This window comes from Mastigoproctus giganteus, chromosome 9 (assembly GCF_048544385.1).
Source record: "Mastigoproctus giganteus isolate SK-2022 chromosome 9, ASM4854438v1, whole genome shotgun sequence".
Lineage (NCBI taxonomy): Eukaryota > Metazoa > Arthropoda > Arachnida > Uropygi > Thelyphonidae > Mastigoproctus > Mastigoproctus giganteus.
Window position 1 is genome coordinate 121,445,758 of NC_143583.1, and position 18,514 is coordinate 121,464,271.

At 40.8% G+C, this 18,514-nt stretch overlaps 1 protein-coding gene across 2 annotated transcripts in view; it reads left to right on the plus strand.

Annotated features, from left to right (window-relative positions):
* Window positions 1-18,514, plus strand: part of LOC150080687 (plexin-A2-like) — a 1,379,917-nt gene that overhangs the window by 724,712 nt on the left and 636,691 nt on the right. For both annotated transcript variants that reach the window (XM_090381876.1, XM_090381877.1), the window contains one exon: window positions 9,444-9,551. In XM_090381876.1, the coding sequence (XP_090238002.1) occupies window positions 9,444-9,551 (108 nt within the window). The remainder of the gene's footprint in view (window positions 1-9,443; window positions 9,552-18,514) is intronic.

Consider the following 18,514-nt stretch of genomic DNA (forward strand, 5'->3'; position numbering starts at 1 on the left):
GTACTAACTTATGTGACAGTAAACTCTTCTCACAGTCTGAAGCTTTTTAGCCCTAAATCCTACATCTGACTTAATATATGGTAAGTGCAGCTGAAGAAAATTCTGCTTTACAAGAAAAAAAAGTAGGAGTTAATTTTACTAACAATACAGAGAGCATTGTTATTATTAGCATTAGCATTAGTAGAGACATTTGATGCAATAAAGCAAGCTTATGCAGCATCAGCCAAAAACAAATAAAGTAAAAAAAAATAAATAAAAAATAACCACTTCCACTTCACCCCTCTGTTCGTTCGAAATACCTGTCCAGCTGAGCCTTAAGCTTATTTAGGCTATCAACTTCCACGACAAGGGATGGAAGTCTGTTCCATCTACCAACCACCCGCTGGCTAAAGGCAAATTTCCGCACATCTATCCTACATCTATCTTTCCTCAATTTGAACTTATGCCCTCTCAGGTGATTATTCTGAGCAAGAGGAAGAATCCCATCAGCATTGAGCATGCTCAAACCATTCAAGGCTTTGTACACCTCTATCAGATCACCTCGCTGGTGCCTAGTCTCCAGACACTGTAATTCGCAAAACTTAAGCCTTTCTTCATAAGAGCACCCCTTTGTTCCATTCGCTAATCTTGTTGCTCTTCTCTGTACTCGTTCCAGCAGCTCTACATCCTTCTTGAAATGAGGCCTCCAGGCCTGTATACAGTACTCTAGGTGTGGCCTGACCATTGCCTTATACAAGGGAATAATCACCTCCTTATCCCTGCTAGAAAAATTCCTATATATCATTGACAATACACCATGAGCTACTCTTGCAGCCCATCTGCACTGCTCAGAGAACTTCATATCTGCCTGCACAACCACCCCCAGGTCCCTCTCATACTCTACCACTGTCAGTGTAGTACCACAGAGTTGATACGTTGCTCTGGGGTTGCTGTTTCCCATATGTAGTACTTTACATTTGTCAATGTTAAACTTCATTTGCCACCTCTCAGCCCATCTGCTCAACCTTTCCAGATCCGGTTGCAGCAGCATAGTGTCAGTAGTGTCCTTGACAACCCTGCCAACCTTCGTATCGTCTGCAAACTTGGACATTAAGCTTGATATACCATCATCAATATCATTTATAAATACAGAGAACAATAAAGGACCCAATACTGAACCCTGAGGGACTCCACTAATAACATTAGTCCACGATGAGCAGTGTCCATTGATTACCACTCTCTGTCTTCTCCCCCTCAACCACCTCTTTATCCATAGCAGCAATTTGCCTCCAATGCCACACTGCTCCAATTTGTGCAGCAGTCTTCCATGTGCAACAGTATCAAAAGCCTGTCTAAGATCCAAGTATATAATATCAAAGTTATTCCCTGCATCCAGTTCTTTTGTGACTGCATCATAGTATCCAGTCAGATTGGTCAGGCAAGACTTCCCCTTAACAAAACCATGCTGTGTCCGAGCTATAACTGAAGTCTTGTCTAGATGATCCTGCAGTGCTTCTTTAACCAGTGCCTCCATTAATTTTCCGTGAACAGAAGTTAAACTCACAGGTCTATAATTACTTGTGTCAGCCTTTGATCCTCCCTTGTGAATTGGGATCACATTTGCACATCTCCAGTCCATGGGTACCTCCCCTGAGTCCAAGGAAGCTCTCATAATTATGGCTAAGGGTTTGCTTACTTCCTCTGCTGCCTCCTTTAATATAACTGGATAGATCCCATCCACCCCGGGTGCCTTTCTTGTGTTTATCTTCAACAATTTCTCCTCCACTTTACTCTTAGTTATTACAAGATTCTCTAGCTTACTGCTAGAGTTGAATACACTTCTGGCATTCCCCTCGCTGAATAACTCCTCATGTGTGAATGTCGATGCAAAATATTCATTTAGTTTGTTAGCTACCTGAGCAGGGTCATCAACAGTTGACCCATTGATATCAAGTGGACCAATCTGATTCATCCCCTTCCTTCTAGAGTTTACATAAGTAAAGAATTCTTCGCATCCCTTGCCAAGGATCTCTCGTAATCTGCCTTCGCCCGCCTAACCTCCTTTGTAACTTGGTTACAGATCAACTTGTATCTATCGTAGGCTTCTGTGTCACGTGTTAATTTGTATGTATCCCATGCATTTTTCTTCTCTGCCATATGCCTGATTAGTTCATCTGACATCCATTTAGGCCTAAACCTTGAACAATATTTCTTAGTTGGTATGTAAAGCCTAGTAGCTTGCAAGATAAGTTCTTTGAATGCTTCCCATTTTGAATTTGCTGTTGGTAACATCATCAGTTGATCCCACTGTATAGAATTTAAATACTGTCTCAGTCCATCGTAGTTGCCTTTACGAAAGCAATACCCCTTCCCTTTACCCCTAATGGTAGTTACCTCTTTGAGTAACTCCCACTTCAGAACACTGTGATCACTGCCACCTAGTGGTTCCTTTATCTGCAGATTCTTAATGCATGAAGAATCACTACTGATAATCAAATCAAGAGTATTACTCCCTCTAGTTGCCTCCCGAACATGCTGATGTAGAAAACAATCATCCAATAAATCCACAAAGGCCTTGCTAGTGTGTGAGTGACCAGCCCCCAAATTCCAGTCAATATCTGGGAAATTAAAATCCCCCATTATAAGACTCTCTGATTTACTGGCCCACTCTATTTCTCTGTACAGTTTCTTATTATACTCATCAGAGTCATTAAGCCTATAGCACACTCCTACTCTCAATTTTGATCTCCCAATGCTTATGTCACACCAAACTGACTCGACACTGCACTGTCCAGCGATGTCGACTGGCTTCACTTCCTTGGATTTTATGTGTTTCTTAACTAATAGCATAACCCCCCCTCCCTTCCTATCCTTTCTGTAGACATTGTACTCCCCAAATTCCAGTTGTGCATTCCTTATATCTGTGTGACACCACGTCTCTGAAATCCCAACAATATCTGCCTTTGATGTTTTGAGCAATAACTCAAATTCATCAAATTTATTTACTAAACTCCTAGCATTGGTGTACACGCAAGTATACATGCACCTGCTCTTCCTCTTAGCCACCCTAACACAACCCATGTGTTTACTTGTACCCCCATAATCCCCAGCAGTCTCTGTAATATCCTGCATCTTATTTTCCAGGCTGCTGCTCATTCCAATAGAAGCAGTGCAAGAATCACTTTCTCCTCTGCCAGTGGCTACTGTTAATCTGTTAGCCCTTGTATCCCCCCCCAATCTAGCAGTTTTCCAACCCACCTAACACTGTCTCGATAGCATCAGCAAACATTCTTGCACCCTTTCTATTTAAGTGTATCCCATCCCTGTAGAAGCAGTCTCTCCTGTTAACAAGTACAGACCAGGCTGAAAAAAATTCTAACCCTTGAGCCCTGCACAATCTTTCCAGGGCCGAATTGATCGACAGGGCTCTCATCATATACTCCCTCCTATCGTGTCTGGGCAGAATTGCAGACACTTTCAAATTCAACCCTAATTCACGGCTTTTTTTCATCAGTGACCTGTACTTGTTAAGTAATTCTGCCGGTCTCCTACTCTTAATATCATTAGTGCCAACGTGTACAACTATATCACCTTTTGTGCCCTTAAAAGATGATATCCGCTCTACAGCGTCAACCTTTGACCCTGGCAGACATACCCCGGTCTTGTTCCACCTATCCTTTTTACAAAGCATGTTTCCCTGACAATAGAGTCACCAACAACTACTAGTCCCTTTGGGACCAGCGCATTCTGTCTTCGGGGTTGCCGCTGTGTTGCGCAATGACCAAGTGCAAGCTCTGGCATTGGTGTGGGCAGCTGAGAGCTGATGGGCCCCTCACTTGTAATCCTTCGAGGGCAAGCTCTCATATAGGCCCATAAAAACGCTGAGTTGTCGCCTGATTTCCTTACACTCCTTGCATCGCGCACATACAAAGACATCCCCCATGGCAGTATCATGTCCCATACCTGACTGCTCCGCAAACATCAAGCAAATAGTGCATCTTAAAAGGCTGTGATTCAGAGGGCAACTGCCCCCCTCAGTTCTACTCCTCTGTTCTACTCCTTCCTCTCCATGGAGATCAACATTTCTTAAATTCCAGTATAAGGATCTAGTATAATTGTATAAGGATCCAGAATGATCCTTATTTTTCATATTGGCCTTTTTGTGCTAAGGCTCTTAGAAGTTTTTATTGGAAGTAATACCTCTTATATTATAGTAATCATAGTGTAGTAACTCTCATCTGTACATCATTTTTCCCTCAGTACTGAAAAATTGAATGGCTGTACTTAATTTTATCTCAATCTGATGATAAAATTCATAACTGCGAACTCTTCAGATTTACAATGGAGAAGCCACCTTTTTATTCAATTTATCATTTTCTGTGATGAAACTCATTTTTTCTCAGTATAGTTGTCTGTTCACAAAAAATAATCAAAGCACATTAAAATTGTGTTTATTTTATTTATTTTTTTTTAATTTTGAAAATTTCTGATTAGTTTCAATAGTAAATTGGCTAATAGGTTTGCTATGGTAGTCTGCATTTCAAAATAAACATGTGATAATAGCATTGCTCTGTGCAATAATTTTATAATATTTGTGTAGTTCAAAACTTAATTAGCAATGTCTTTTAGTGAAATGCCAAAGAAATATGATGTAAAATTTCAGATGTGTACACAAGATTTTCCATATATTATAAAATCTGAAAAAAGTAACACATTTGCCTTGTTTACTGTCTGTAGATGTGATTTTTCATTTCCAAGCCTTTGGGAAATGCCATGTAATCAGAATAGGGGCTCACATCTGGTGGGTATGGGCTTGGCACACCCAGGGTCCTGAGCTGGATATCATCATTCTTCTCTTTCTTGGTGATTCCCCCCCCCTCCCTCTCTCTCAGGGTAACTTGGAAATTTTTTTGGCTGGTGCAGCATAAGTCTCAGGCTTCCTTGCACCATATGGCTAATAATAATAATAATAATAATTTGCAGACAATAAGTATAATGATAGCATGGGATGCATGGAAAGAAATAGATGTTGTATTTCATGGTGAGAAAAGTGTCATTCATGCTGAATGTTTATTTGCAATGTTTTCCTAGAAATTCTTCCTCTGAGTTGTGCTAATCGTTCAGGCATATTTTTCAGAAATGTGTTTCCCGATAGAGAAATAGCAAAAAAAATATTGTTGTAGAAGAACAAAAAAAAAGCCATCCTTTTCATATTATTAGCGAAACTGCATGGATAAGGAAAGAAGAGATAGTGATGGCTCTGGAAAATGTGCAATTTTTGATTGTTGTAGATTGCAGTAATCCAAGTAATTCCCAACTATATTTCACTGTGGTGACCTTTTGTAATAATAAAAGTAAAAAAACAAACTCTAACGCTGCTTGCTCTTAGTTCCAGCATTGGGAGGTGACTCTACAGAGCACAATATTGGACATCTTCTGAATGACCTGAAAGCATGTAGGATTCCTTAAAATTGCCTGGCACTTAGTATTGATAATGTGCCTATAATGGTAGACCTAAAGACTAAAGACTGGAGTAGCAAAGTTTTTGTAAGAGAAGATTGAGCACTTAGTGGAAATAGGCTGCCCTTGTCATCTTATTAATTTGTGTGCTGAAAAGGGATCTGCATGCCTTTCTTGAGAAAGTGGTTGAATATTTGGTGGAAATTTACTGCTATCTAGAAGGAAGTGCTAAAAGGAAAGATAGATTTAAACAACTGTAAACTGATGTATACCACTGAAATAAAAAATATTTTAAAGCATGTTGGCCATTGGTGGTTAAATATATAGCTAGATCGGTAGAACAGTTGCATGCATCCTCTGACAAGTCTTTTCAATGAAGAGGTTGGAAGTGATGAGAAAAACCATACGAGCACTTCAGAGTAAACCAAATTGAAAAGTGCAACAAGCAATCACTAGTGAGTGGCACTGACTCAAGTTCAAATCCAGTTAATGATACAAAAGTTTTGAAAGAAGACATTAATGAACTCAAAGGAAATAACTTCTGTGTTGCACACTTATGGTAAAAGCAATCCTAAATAGGCCAAGCAGGCAAAGTGATAATTTTGTGCCATGTTATCCTCACTCATGCAGAAAGTCTGTTCATGTTTCTCTTTTGTGTTAAATGAAGCAATTTGCCTGTGTCTTTTGAAGTTATGCCAAATTTGGAAATCGGAATGTAGCTCTTTGATCCAGTACCTTAGATCCATCTACTAAGGCCATTTACTTTGATATGTAGAAAGTGCAAATTTATTTCACTAGCAATTTTTAAATCTTCTAGTTTCATTTTGGAAATTGATTACCATAGTAGACTAAATCAGAGGGAAGGTTCTAACTTAGTCATAGGCATTTCTATTGCCATGGCCAAGGAGAATCTAAAACAAGAGGAGAAAATTCTGTTCTTTTGCTCAGCGAGGAAGTACTTATTGGCTGCATGTGCCTAGAGTAGCACAAATTTTGTTAACTGGCAGTGCATCATTTTCAACTTTGAACTTTTGACAATTAATTTGTGGTGTCAATAAAAATAAAGAAATAGATGAAGCAATAGATGTTTTTTTTTTTTTTTTTTTTATGAAAACCCCAAACACGAAAGGTATCAAAACCTATAGTACTTAGTACCGTGCATGGGTTGAAGGAGAAGTATGGGGGGAGGTGGATGCCGGAAACTTTGCTCTAGAGACTAAACATGGGTTCACCACTTCAAGCCTCCAATAAGCAAAGTGGTGGTATTTCACCGGTTGATGAAAGTCATCTACCACCTTACAGCATCAGTTCTGTCAGTTTCACTGTGAGAATCTACCAGATGCTATAATGAAAAAAGAAAGAATTGATGTGCAGTGGTCCTTGGTTTGAGAACTGATAAGTACACAAAAAAGCTTAAAATATAACAAATCATGCTTGGCATTTTAACAATTTCTCATAGCAGTGCTGAGTGTGGGAGAATATTCAACCAGGTTTGTAAAACAAAAAACTGAGTACAGATCCTCTCTTCCTGGTGAAGCCTTGGAAATGTTCCTAACAGCCAGATCTAGACAGTAGGGCCATTGTTATGAATGAAATGATATTGGGGTCCAGTATGATATTGGACCCCATTGCTCTCTGTGTGAAACAGCATGACATTATAAAATTCCAGGTAAAAGTGAATATGAAACCAAATAAAATTTGTTTGCAAGTAATTGTGCATATGGTGAAGAGACCCTATCATAGGTAAAGGTAAACTGCAGCCTTTATCAACCTACTGAAGATGGAAGCCTCCCCAGCAATTCATGTTGAGGGAATTGGACCATAATCTCTCAAGCTGGTCCAGTGCGGGTTGGCAGGTCGACCATATTTAGCAATCAGGGCCTTGAACCCGTCTACTCGAGAGCATGTGCTACAGCACTCCCACTCCTGACCACTCAGCTACGGAGACTTTATCATGTATGACTGCAACTGCTACAAGTTTTCAGAAAGTTGCAAAACAGTCACCATCAATTGCACATTATACCTGTGACTGGTAATTAATGATTGTGAAAAACTAGCATATGACAATGTGTGATATTGCACAAATGTTTAAAATGTGGAAATGCTTATTCAGGGCCACTTCAAAAAAAAAATAATAAAAAAAGTGTACAGGTAACCCTCGTATAACACGGTAGTTTGGTTCCTACAAAATCTTGTGTAATGCGGTTTCGCATTACACAAGATTACACAAACACATTACACAAACTGTGTTGTATGGGACTAAGAACTGGTACAAAAAGGGGAGATTACATTCCAAAAGGTAACAAAAATACGCCATTTTTTTTATAACTATCAGAAACTTAATTTTTATAGTAGTAATAACTGAATATTTCAACTATTATTTTTATAATAGTAGCAAATGAAATTATAATAACCAAACAAACGTCTTACCTTACAAACTGTGATACTTATATGTGAGATAATGTACGTTCATTTAATTTTCTTCCTCTTCATCACTAAGCACAATCTCTTCTGCAGTATCTAGATTTTGTGTACCTTCTGCTCTCTTTAAACGTCACAAGCTGCACTCTTCGAAGTCACAATTAATTTGTTATGGTCTCAAACAAGCACAAGTTCAATAGCACAGAACCTAAGCCAGGGATCTCCCAACAAAATACAGTGGTCCCCCACTTTAAATATAAATCAGAATATTTTCCAGCTAGCAAAATATAAATAAATTTACACTTACATACATAGTTTAATTAATACGTACTGTAATATGTACATACTAATTGATATTTCTGTTCCCGGCCTCTTTTGTTGTAAAATTTAAAACAGTAAAAATGATAAGCAATTAATAACAAAGAACATGACACGCACAGGTTACAACAAACGTGGTACGGAGTAAAGAGTTTCTGAAAATTTATTTATGTTTTTTTATATGATTGAATATTTCATGGAAGGGGAAACACATTTCACCATAATTACATGAAAACCCACAGAATTCCAGCTATCGGTACTATAGCAAGTGCAAGAAGATCGAGTTTACTACCTGTTTAAAAATACTCTGTTATGCGAGACGTCCAGCAATTTTCAAACTGTGTTAGAGTGAAACCTTGTTGTAGAAGTAGCGTGTTGTGCGAGGATTGCCACAATTTATCAATCATATTAGAACGAAACTATGTTGTAGAAGTACTGTGTTATACGGGGGTTGCCTGTATACACAGTGGATATCAAACTGTTAATATTTGACACCAAAAAGGCACAGCATATCCTATCTATTCCCTATCTACAGAATATATTCTAACTTGAATCAGAGAGAGAGAGAGAGAGAGAGAGAGAGAGAGATGCAACCCTGCAGTGCATACTGATATGATGAGACATGGCTACTACACTGTTTCACACCCAAGTCAGTGCAGCAAAGATAAACCATAAAGACTCTCTCTCTGCCACCCAAAAGTTCAAGACAAAGCCATAAGGGATGGTCTTTTGGGATGTAGCAGTGTAATCTGTGTCTATTTTTTACTACATGGTTTAACAATTAATGTGTAGTATTACAGGAACTTGCAGTACAATACTGTACTCTCCAGGCAGCACCATAAATTGGTTACAATACGTGGCAGATTTGAAGTAATAAATTGCAGCCATCCTCCTTGCCTTTCAGACTTGGGTCCAGTGATTTTCATTTGTTCAGTGCAGTGAAAATATCTTGGGGGTTGGACTGAAATTCCATATGGATAAAATAGCTCAATATATTGGGAGTGGCCACATGATCAGCCAATATCAGTGGCTTGCTATAACAATGGAATAAACCTGTGATATACATGAAAAAACCTTGAAAAATGATAGTATGGTAAAATAAATGATTTAAGGTCAACCTTAAATCACCTTCCTAATTTATTTGAGCTTTTGTAATGCAAATATTTTACCAAAGTTGTTAATAAAATTTTTTTGATTTATTATATTTATAAAACAATTCAATTTGGATAGTTGAAAATAACTAAACAAAATTATATGAATTTTAGCCATTCATTGCCTCTACAAGGTTCGTCTGTCAGTTCAACATTGAAGGTCGTGTAAGACAGGTTAATGCCCAACTTTTAGGTGATACCATATATTGTGATGCAATGGTTGTAAGTAATTTATTGATTTATATTGTAATTTAAAAGTTAATTGTAATAGTTTACTTACCTAACAATTATTTAAAAAAAAAAAAAAAATGTTGATTTTTTTTTTTTTTTTTTTTTTTTTTTTTTTGTGGTTCACCATATCTAGGTTACACATTATACTCTCAAAGGTATCTGCAACAAGTACTTTAATAAAACCATATATTTATTTGGGAAATTGCCATAATGACATCCATGATCTTTCTGGAAATGATTTTAACCAGTTCATGATGGAAGACAGTTGATACTTTGCTCTTCCTTTGTTAAAGCAGTTGTCAGCTGCTCAAATTCTCAATCCTCTTCTAACTCAATGTAAAGTTTTCCACAAGATTCAAGTCAGAAGTGTAAGGTATGTTGGTGTCTAACGGCACCTGGGATTTCTCCCATCTCTGCAGGTGTACATTTTATCGGGCCAGAGATTTGAAGGTGTGTGAGGTCATGTGCAGTATATTGTGTTGTGCCCTTTGTTCTTCCCAGTCTATTAGCCACCAAGCCCCTAGTGGGACCCGATGTTACCACACTGTGCCACGGGGAGGCTGACTGGGTGTACCACTGATGCTAGAGTACTTTTGCGGGTCCTGCCACCTACTTTCCTCGGATTTCAGTGGCTAGGACCAGATTTAACAATGAGATGATTGCTGTTTCTTGAGCAATGGTTGTAAATTTACAGAGCATAAGGTTGTTCGCTGATAACTTGTTCTAGGGCCTAATAGTTTGGGCAATAATTTTGATGTATTTAAATTTAGACCTGTGGGGCAGGAGGGGAAAAAAACCGTTATGTAAGAGGGGAGTCAGAAGACTGGAGGGTAGGAAACAGAAGGAAGGGACCGACAGAGAAGATGGCCCCTGCAGACAGTGTGGCTTGCCCAATGTCTCACCAGAGGGAAGAGTGGGGTAGTGTAAGTGTATTTAGGGTCAAGTGGCACCAGGGGTTTCCCCATCTCTGCATAGTTTATGTTGTGGTGTGTTACAGTATGCTGTGAATGCCAGAGATTTAAAAGTGTGTGGGTCTTAGATCCTTTAATGTTGTGTATTGTTGTTCTTCTTGTGGTCATTTAGCCGCTGGACCCCAGTTGGTGCCCAATGCTGCCCCACTTACGCCCCGTGGAGGCAGACCAGGAACCCAGTGGCTTATATATACTCTGGCAGGTCCTGCCACCTAGTTTCCTGAGATTTTGGTGGATAGGGCTTTAAAAAAAAAACAACTCGGTAAGGATGAGCACTGGAATTAGAAAAGCCAAATGAGGTTTATGCGGTTTAATTTGGACGAAACTAAGGTTTTGAAGTTTGTGTGGGGCAGAGTTGGGAGGGGGGACGGAAGACTGGAGGAAAGACGGGTATGGGACCACTAGAGAAGGCGACCCCATGTGTTTAATGAGGCAGGCCCATGCCCCCATCAGGAGAAGGATAAGGGTTGTCAGGGTGGGAAGGAGACAGGACTGCTTTTCCCTCCATCAAGGAAAAAGGGAGAAAAAGGTACTGAGCAAGGGAGCCTGGTATAGATCGCCATCAGGAAATGGCAGTAGAGAGCACATTGTCACTGTTGGTAAAGAATCCAATTTGGGTATCTCGTGCAATTTGGCGTCATTCATGGGACAAAGATTCCATCCGAGATAAGTTAATGATCAGGGCAGTCTTCAAGTGGGTGGTGGTGGTGGCTGCCATTTGATTTCGATGGCAGAATACATTCCAATTACCACATCTCTTACATTCTGGGTAGGGTTTTTTGCCTCTGGAATAAGGTGGCAAAGCCTTTACCACATTTGCCTCTGGCAAAGGTGGTAAAGGCTGTGTATTCTTCAGCTGTGTCAAGCAGGTGGTGCTCCATGTTCATGGGGGATGTGGTGAATTCTCTTCATAAGAGAGTGCCTAAGGTCCTCATAAATGTCACAGTGGTAGAGGAAATGCTCCCAGGTCTCTGGGGAGCCGCAATGGCAGTTTAGGTCTTCCACAATCCTAAACCCGGCCAATTTAGCTTTGAAAGACCTGTGCCCCATGAGAAGGAAGGTGGCATGGAGTCCTGGTGAGATTGGGATAGATTCTTGAGATTTCAGGGATGAATTTCTTGGTGATGGATCCCTTTGTAGTTTGGCCCCATCTCAGTTGCCATGTCCTTTGAAGGTGAAGGGTGTGTCATGCTTTTTCCACTCTGACACTATTTGCAGGGTCGGTGGTAAAGTCAATGCAGATAAGGGGTCATCGCTTTGTAGTAAAGGGTTAGTGTTTGCCGTTTCAAGCCCCAGTCTCATCAAGAAACTCTGTTAAACGTGGCACTATATTTTCTTATTTTTTTGGTGGAGATGAATCAGATTTGGGGTGAATTACTCCCAGGTATTTCAGCTTCATGGATAATTTTATGGTCGTTTGTTGGATTTTAATTAGGAACAGTGGGGGCAAAAAAAGGAGAGAGATACCCCGCAAGTGCAGGGTAGATATGGCCAGTCAATAGGAGCCGACAGCTTGGTGGAAATCAGAGTGGAGGCTCCAGCGGCATGAGTGCTGTTATGGTGGATGGGTCATTTTCGGGAAGGTCTAGTCCAGGTGTCATCATTGGGACTCCATTCGGTGAGCCTGTGTTGCATCCAGACTGAAGGCTGGTCCAGAAGTACATGATAATGAACAGTGGGGAGGTCAAAACCAGGAGTCCAAGATAGGATGGTCAAGTCCAGGGACCGATATTAGATCTCTTCTTGATGAGATGTGTCACATCCAGTGGGAAGAAGTTGGTCCAGGAGTCAATGATGAGGAATGTGTCAAGGTATGTGGGGACCCTGTCTTTGATTGCACTGCTTGTGTTGTCCCATCCAAGTAGGGAGACCAGTCGACTTCTCGAAATGTGAGGGGCCAAGTTGGGTTCTATACTCCAGATGGTTTGTTGGTCAAGTCTTGTGTAAGTTTGGACCGAGGCTCAGTGATGCATAGCAACAACTGGCAGCCATGGTTGTTTTGACCTATTGATTCGAATACTATGGTGGTGGTGGTGGTAGCGCTTTCTGCCTGGTGAATAGGTCCATTGAGTGAGGGCTCGGTAAGTTTCTTTGTTCTGTAGGTGAGGTGTTCTTGGTTTTGGTAGTTGAAATGTAGTTTCGTTATTAGGATCCTCCTTAAGTTCTCATAGATTTCACAGCTGTGGGCAAGGTGCTCCCATGTCTGATCCTCTCCACAGTGGCAGCCAGGTGAGTAATTCCAAAGTTGTAGTTTTTTCCGGAAGTAGCCATGTCCAATTAGGCATTTGACTCCGTGACTTATAGCTGGCTAATAGAAACACTGGCGATCTACAAAGTCAATCCAACAGTGACAAACATCCTAGAAGCAGCCATGGTGAAATAGAATACTACCATCATGGTCGAGGACATCACAATGAGACCGACCCCTGTCAGGAGAGGAATCCTTCAGGGAGATGCCTGAGCCTGCTGTGGTTCTGTCTAGCACTCAACCCGCTATCCACCTTGCTCAACATCAGCAAGTATAGATATAACCTCAAAGAAGGAAGGAAAAAGCTGTACACCCTTTATCACCTGATATAAATGGATGATATCAAGCTCTATGCGGCAACTGAAAAGCAACTCCAGTAACTATTCTGGATCACCGAAGAATTCAGCAATGATATTAGGATGGAATTTGGTCTAGAAAAATGCAAGACCCATGGATTACATCAGAGAATTAATTACCCATGGATTACATCTGGGCCAAAACTACTAGCTGCAGACTGGTAAAGAGATCCATGACAGAGGAGATCTACAAATATCTGAGGATGACACAAGCTCAGCAGTTAGAGCACAAAGAGATCAGGCATATCTGACCCAAAAATTCCATCAGACTCAGAAACCTGCCTAATGCAAAGCTGAATGGAGAGAACAGTTAAAGCCATGAGCACTTATACAGTCCTAGTGCTAACATACTCCTTCAGCATCATAGAATAGTCTAACACTGAGCTGAAGATCATGAGAAAGACAAGGACAATGAGGACCAAGAGCCACCAACACCACCTGAAGTTGTCCATGGAGAGAGAGAGAGAGAGAGAGAGAGAGAGAGAGAGAGAGAGAGAGAGAGAGAGAATGACCATAGTTCAGAAAGGAGGGGGAAGGAGCTTGACAGACTTCATCAAGCAACAGAAGAAAGCAATTGAGAATGTGAAGGGTTACCTCCATAAATACGTAGTGCCAGTCTACCAGGCCATAAAAAAGATACACAAGTGGCATACCCCACTCAACCTAAGCAAGGAGATCCCTCCCACCCCAAAGGAAGAAACACACAAAAAGATAGGCAAAAAAGACACTACAATGACCTTCATCAAGGTCATATAGATAAAATGGCTTCCAATGCATGGCTCATGAGCAGGACACTCTTCCCCAAGACTGAATGATTCATACTTACCAAGACCAGGCAATCAACACCAGAAACTAGAAAATACATCGCCAAGGAGCCCGGAATGTCAGATGACACATGTAGACAATGCCATCTACCCTCAGAAATGAACCAACACATCACCACAGGATGCAAGGTGATCACCCAGACAGAATATACTTGTAGACATGACCAGTTATCCAGGATAATACATCAGAAGCTAGCAAGGAAAAATATGATTTAATCACAGAAAGTGTCTGTATTACAGGTATGAATCCCAGCCAGTACTAGAGACCCTAACCCACAAGCTGTACTGGGACTGTGCCATAATGACAGACAAGACAAGGCAGTTCCACGCAACAGACTGGACATAACCCTTGTCGACAAGAAGGAAAAGGCTATCTATCTGATTGACATGGAGGTACCCAACACTGGATTGGCAATCCCAGAAAACCCAAGAGGAAAAGATCAGGAAGTACACGAACCTAAGACACGAGATCAGAGATGTGGCATATGCAACAAGTAACAACCATCCCAATCATTGTGTCAACCACTGGTATGGTGCCAAAAATACTAAATAACAGCCTAGCTGCAATAGGTCTCTCAGAGAACTCCTACAAGGAACTCCAGAAAGTCACAATCCTGAATTTTTTTTTTTTTTTTTTATGTGAACCCCAAACACAAGAGGTATTAGAACCTATAGTACTTAGTACCATGCTTGGGTTTCAGGTTAAGAAGACGAAAGAAAATATTTGTTGACATTGGACTTGAACTTCTGTAGATTGTAATTTTCAGGAAATATGTATGAAAGAAGGTTGTTCCAGAAAACGGCAGTTGAATGAATAAATGAGGTAGATGAAAAGTTGGTTCTGTGGGTTTGAAGTTGGACAGTAAATGGATGTTGGCGACACGGGTTCGGACTGTTTTGAAAGAGAGAGCAGGAATTATAGAAGCCAATTCAGAAGAACAGTGCCCATGGAAGTATCTGTAGAAGAGGCATGCAGCAGAAACAGTGCGTCTATGAGAAAGCGAGTGGAGAGACTCTGTTAGAGATGAATCATTAATTAACCTAACTGCCCTCTTCTGAATGGAATCAAGAAGCCTGAGAGAGGTTTTGGGGGCACCACCCCAGATGTCGGAACAATATTCCATGGCAAGGCAGATTTTCGATTTATACAGAGTGAACAGCTGTTTGGAAGAAAAGTAACGGCGAGAGCGAAAGAGAAAACCAAGTTTTTTAGATGCAGAGGAAGCAATATTGGTAATGTGCTTCTGCCAAGAGAGATTAGAAGTCAGAATAATCCCCAAAAGAGATATATCATTTTGCCTAGAAATCGGAGTGTCACTAAAGATAAGCATAGGAGCAGAAGAATCCTTTTTGTGAGATATATGACAAGACTGAGTTTTAGAAGGGTTGAAATCAACTAAGTTGTCTTTGCCCCACTGGAGAATAACCTGAAGATTGGCACTTAAGGAATTGGTAGCAGATTTTCGAGAAGTTTAAGCTGATTGAGCAGGACAAGGTTTCTCAAAATGGAAAGTTGAATGCAATGTGCTATCATCGACAAAACTATGGATAGGATTTCCAGTCAATGGAAGAAGGTCATTGATATACAAGAGGAAAAGAGTGGGGGAAAGAACTGAACCTTGGGGGACACCAGCATTAGTGGAGAAGTTAGAAGACATAGAGCCATCTACCATTACCCTCAGTGAGCGATCAGAGAGAAAACTGGATAACCAATTACTAAAAACAGTTGGCAAACCATAAGATGGAAGCTTGTTTAGAAGACCTTTATGCCAAACACGATCAAAAGCCTTTGAGGTGTCAAGAGCAACTACTTGTGTTTTCACCGAACCTTTCCATTGAATTAGTCCATAAATGGGTAACATAAGCCAGAATATCACCAGTGGATCGACACTGACGGAATCCATACTGGCGATCGTTGATCAGATGGAAGGTTTCTAGGTAGTTTAAGAGTTGGCAGTTAATTGATTTCTCCATTACTTTGAAAAGAGTAGAAGTAATTGCAATGGGACGATAATTGGATGGGAGGGATTTTTCACCCTTTTTAGGAACTGGCTGGATATCAGAAAAATTTCCAAGCAGAAGGAAAAACACCTTTGGAATAAGAAAGTGAAAAAAGGCGGCAAAGAATAGGAGTAAGTTCAGGAGCACAGGTTTTGAGAACAAGTGGAGAAATGCCATCAGGATCTGGAGCTTTCTTAGCATCAAGATTCATCAAAATCCTTCTGATATCCTTTTGACGGAAGACCACAGGAGGCATTGAATGGAGCGTGTTGAGAATGGTGGGAGGTGTTTTACCAAGATCATTAATACATGAGCTGGAAGAAAAATGGGATGCTAGCAGGTCAGCTTTATCCTTGGCTGAAGTGGCAACAGAACCATCTGGTTTGGACAGAGGTGGGAGCAAAGATGGGCAAATGTTGCAGCCAATAGCTTTGGCAAGAGACCAGAATGCTCGGCTACCATTAGGGCAAGAAGCAAGTTTTCTACTCTTAGCCTGTTCAAACTCTAGTTTGGACTGATTAATAACTGCTTTACAACTGTTTCGAGCTTTGGTGTAGGCAGAAAATGAAACTGAAGAATTAGAAACAAGCCAATTACGATATGCAACATTCTTCTCTTGGACAGCCTTAGCACATTTATTGGAAAACCAAGGTTTAGATAAAGGACGAGATTCTAAAGTGGAGTGTGGGATAAGGGATTCCATTCCTGCAAGAATAATTTCACTGACACGATCTGAGCAAACATTGACATCAGAAGTTTTGAAACAGTAATCCGACCAAGGAAAAGAAGAAAAGAAGTCTCGCAGGTCATCCCATTTTGCATTCTTGTAATGCCAAACAACACGTGGTTGGGAATAGCCATGAGATAAAGGTTCCATTGGAGAAGAGACAATCACCAAGTTGTGATCTGAAGTGCCTAAAGGACTTCTCACTTCGACAGTGTACTTAGAAGGGTTGTTTGTGAGAAAAAGATCAAGCGTATTGGCTGTATGATTAGGATTGTCCGGTATTCTTGTAGGTAGATGAACAATCTGTGCTAGATCATTAGTAATTGCAAAAGCCTCAGCATCTTGACCTGCTGGGTCGGTGTGACTAGAAAACGGAATCCAGCTGGAGTTGTGAACATTAAAATCACCAAGGAAAATTACTTCACTGTTAGGAAAGTTGGACTGGAGAAAGTCAAGTTGCAAAGAGAGGAAGTCAAAGAGCTCCAAGTGATTAGTGGAGTTGGGAGAACAGTAGAGACAACAGATGAATTTGACACAATGAGGTAGAGAGATTTTAAGCCAGAGAAGATCAAAGAGAGGAGATTCCAAATTGCCAAGGCTCTGACGGGAATATCAGAACGGACATATGCACAAGTACCACCTTTGAGGCGAAAGGAATCATACAGCGAATAATTTGGGCATCTGAGATGAGCAGTAGATGAATCAACCAATAACTGAGATTCTGTCAGAAAAAGTACATGGGGTTTGGCAGACTGCAAGTGGAAATGGACATTGTTGAGATTAGAATTGAGACCACGTATATTTGTGAAATGAATTAGGAAGTCCTTGGGAGGTTTAGATCTTTTCGCAGATAAGCTTGCTCTATTAGTGTGACAATTCGTGGTGTATTCAATAGTAAGAAAAAGAGGGTGGGACATGCTGTATGAAGTAAAGAAATTTTTGGATAGGGCATACATGTGGTAAGAATATACCCAGATCCTTGACATAACGTGGCCTCGACAATGCTCCCCGCATACACACTACTCGGACTCCCTTCAGTCACTATCTGGCAGAGTAGAGGTAGCAAGATTATACACTAGGTGATCCGGAAGCCTCCTAGAAAGTTACCAATAGGTTCGGTCCGGTGTACTAACTAGCGGCCGGCCTGCGAACACCGTTTTAGAGTAAGTAAGGAATATTGGATCTCGAAATGTAAGGAATATTGGATCTCACCACGACATTCATCATAACCTCAAAAGTCATCAATCATACTGCATGATGGAAGAGATAGGGAAGGGTTGGCCGGAACTTAGCTCTAGAGACTAAACATGGGTTCACCACTTCAAGCCTCCAATAAGCAAAGTGGTGGTATTTCACCGGTTGATGAGAGTCATCTACCACCTAGTACTGCCTGGTAACATAGAGGGGCGGCGTTCCTCCATGTGGTGTGGGCGCCACACCTCGACCCCTGTTTACGTTGGTTCACACCTGGGTGGTCACCCACCATGTACTTGTGCATGGAGGTTATACCCAGAATTACTAACAGTCCCACCATCGTGAAGGTTCAAGCAGAGGATTTGGCTGTCACAGACCGTCCAGACTTCGTCGAAATTGGGTCCACTTGACTTGAGTGTCACCCGAATATCAGTTCCATCAGCGTTTTAGACTCCCAGGTAGCAAGTACAGCTTGTCTGGCATATCTGAGAGAACTAGAGAGAGTTTTTCGACCTACATTAACCAGATATAACAACCACCCTATGTACTTGGTAACAGTACCCATCACAGGGTGGGACTCATCAATCAGAGAAAAATAATGAGCAACAATAATAAAAAATTTTTAAAAAATCA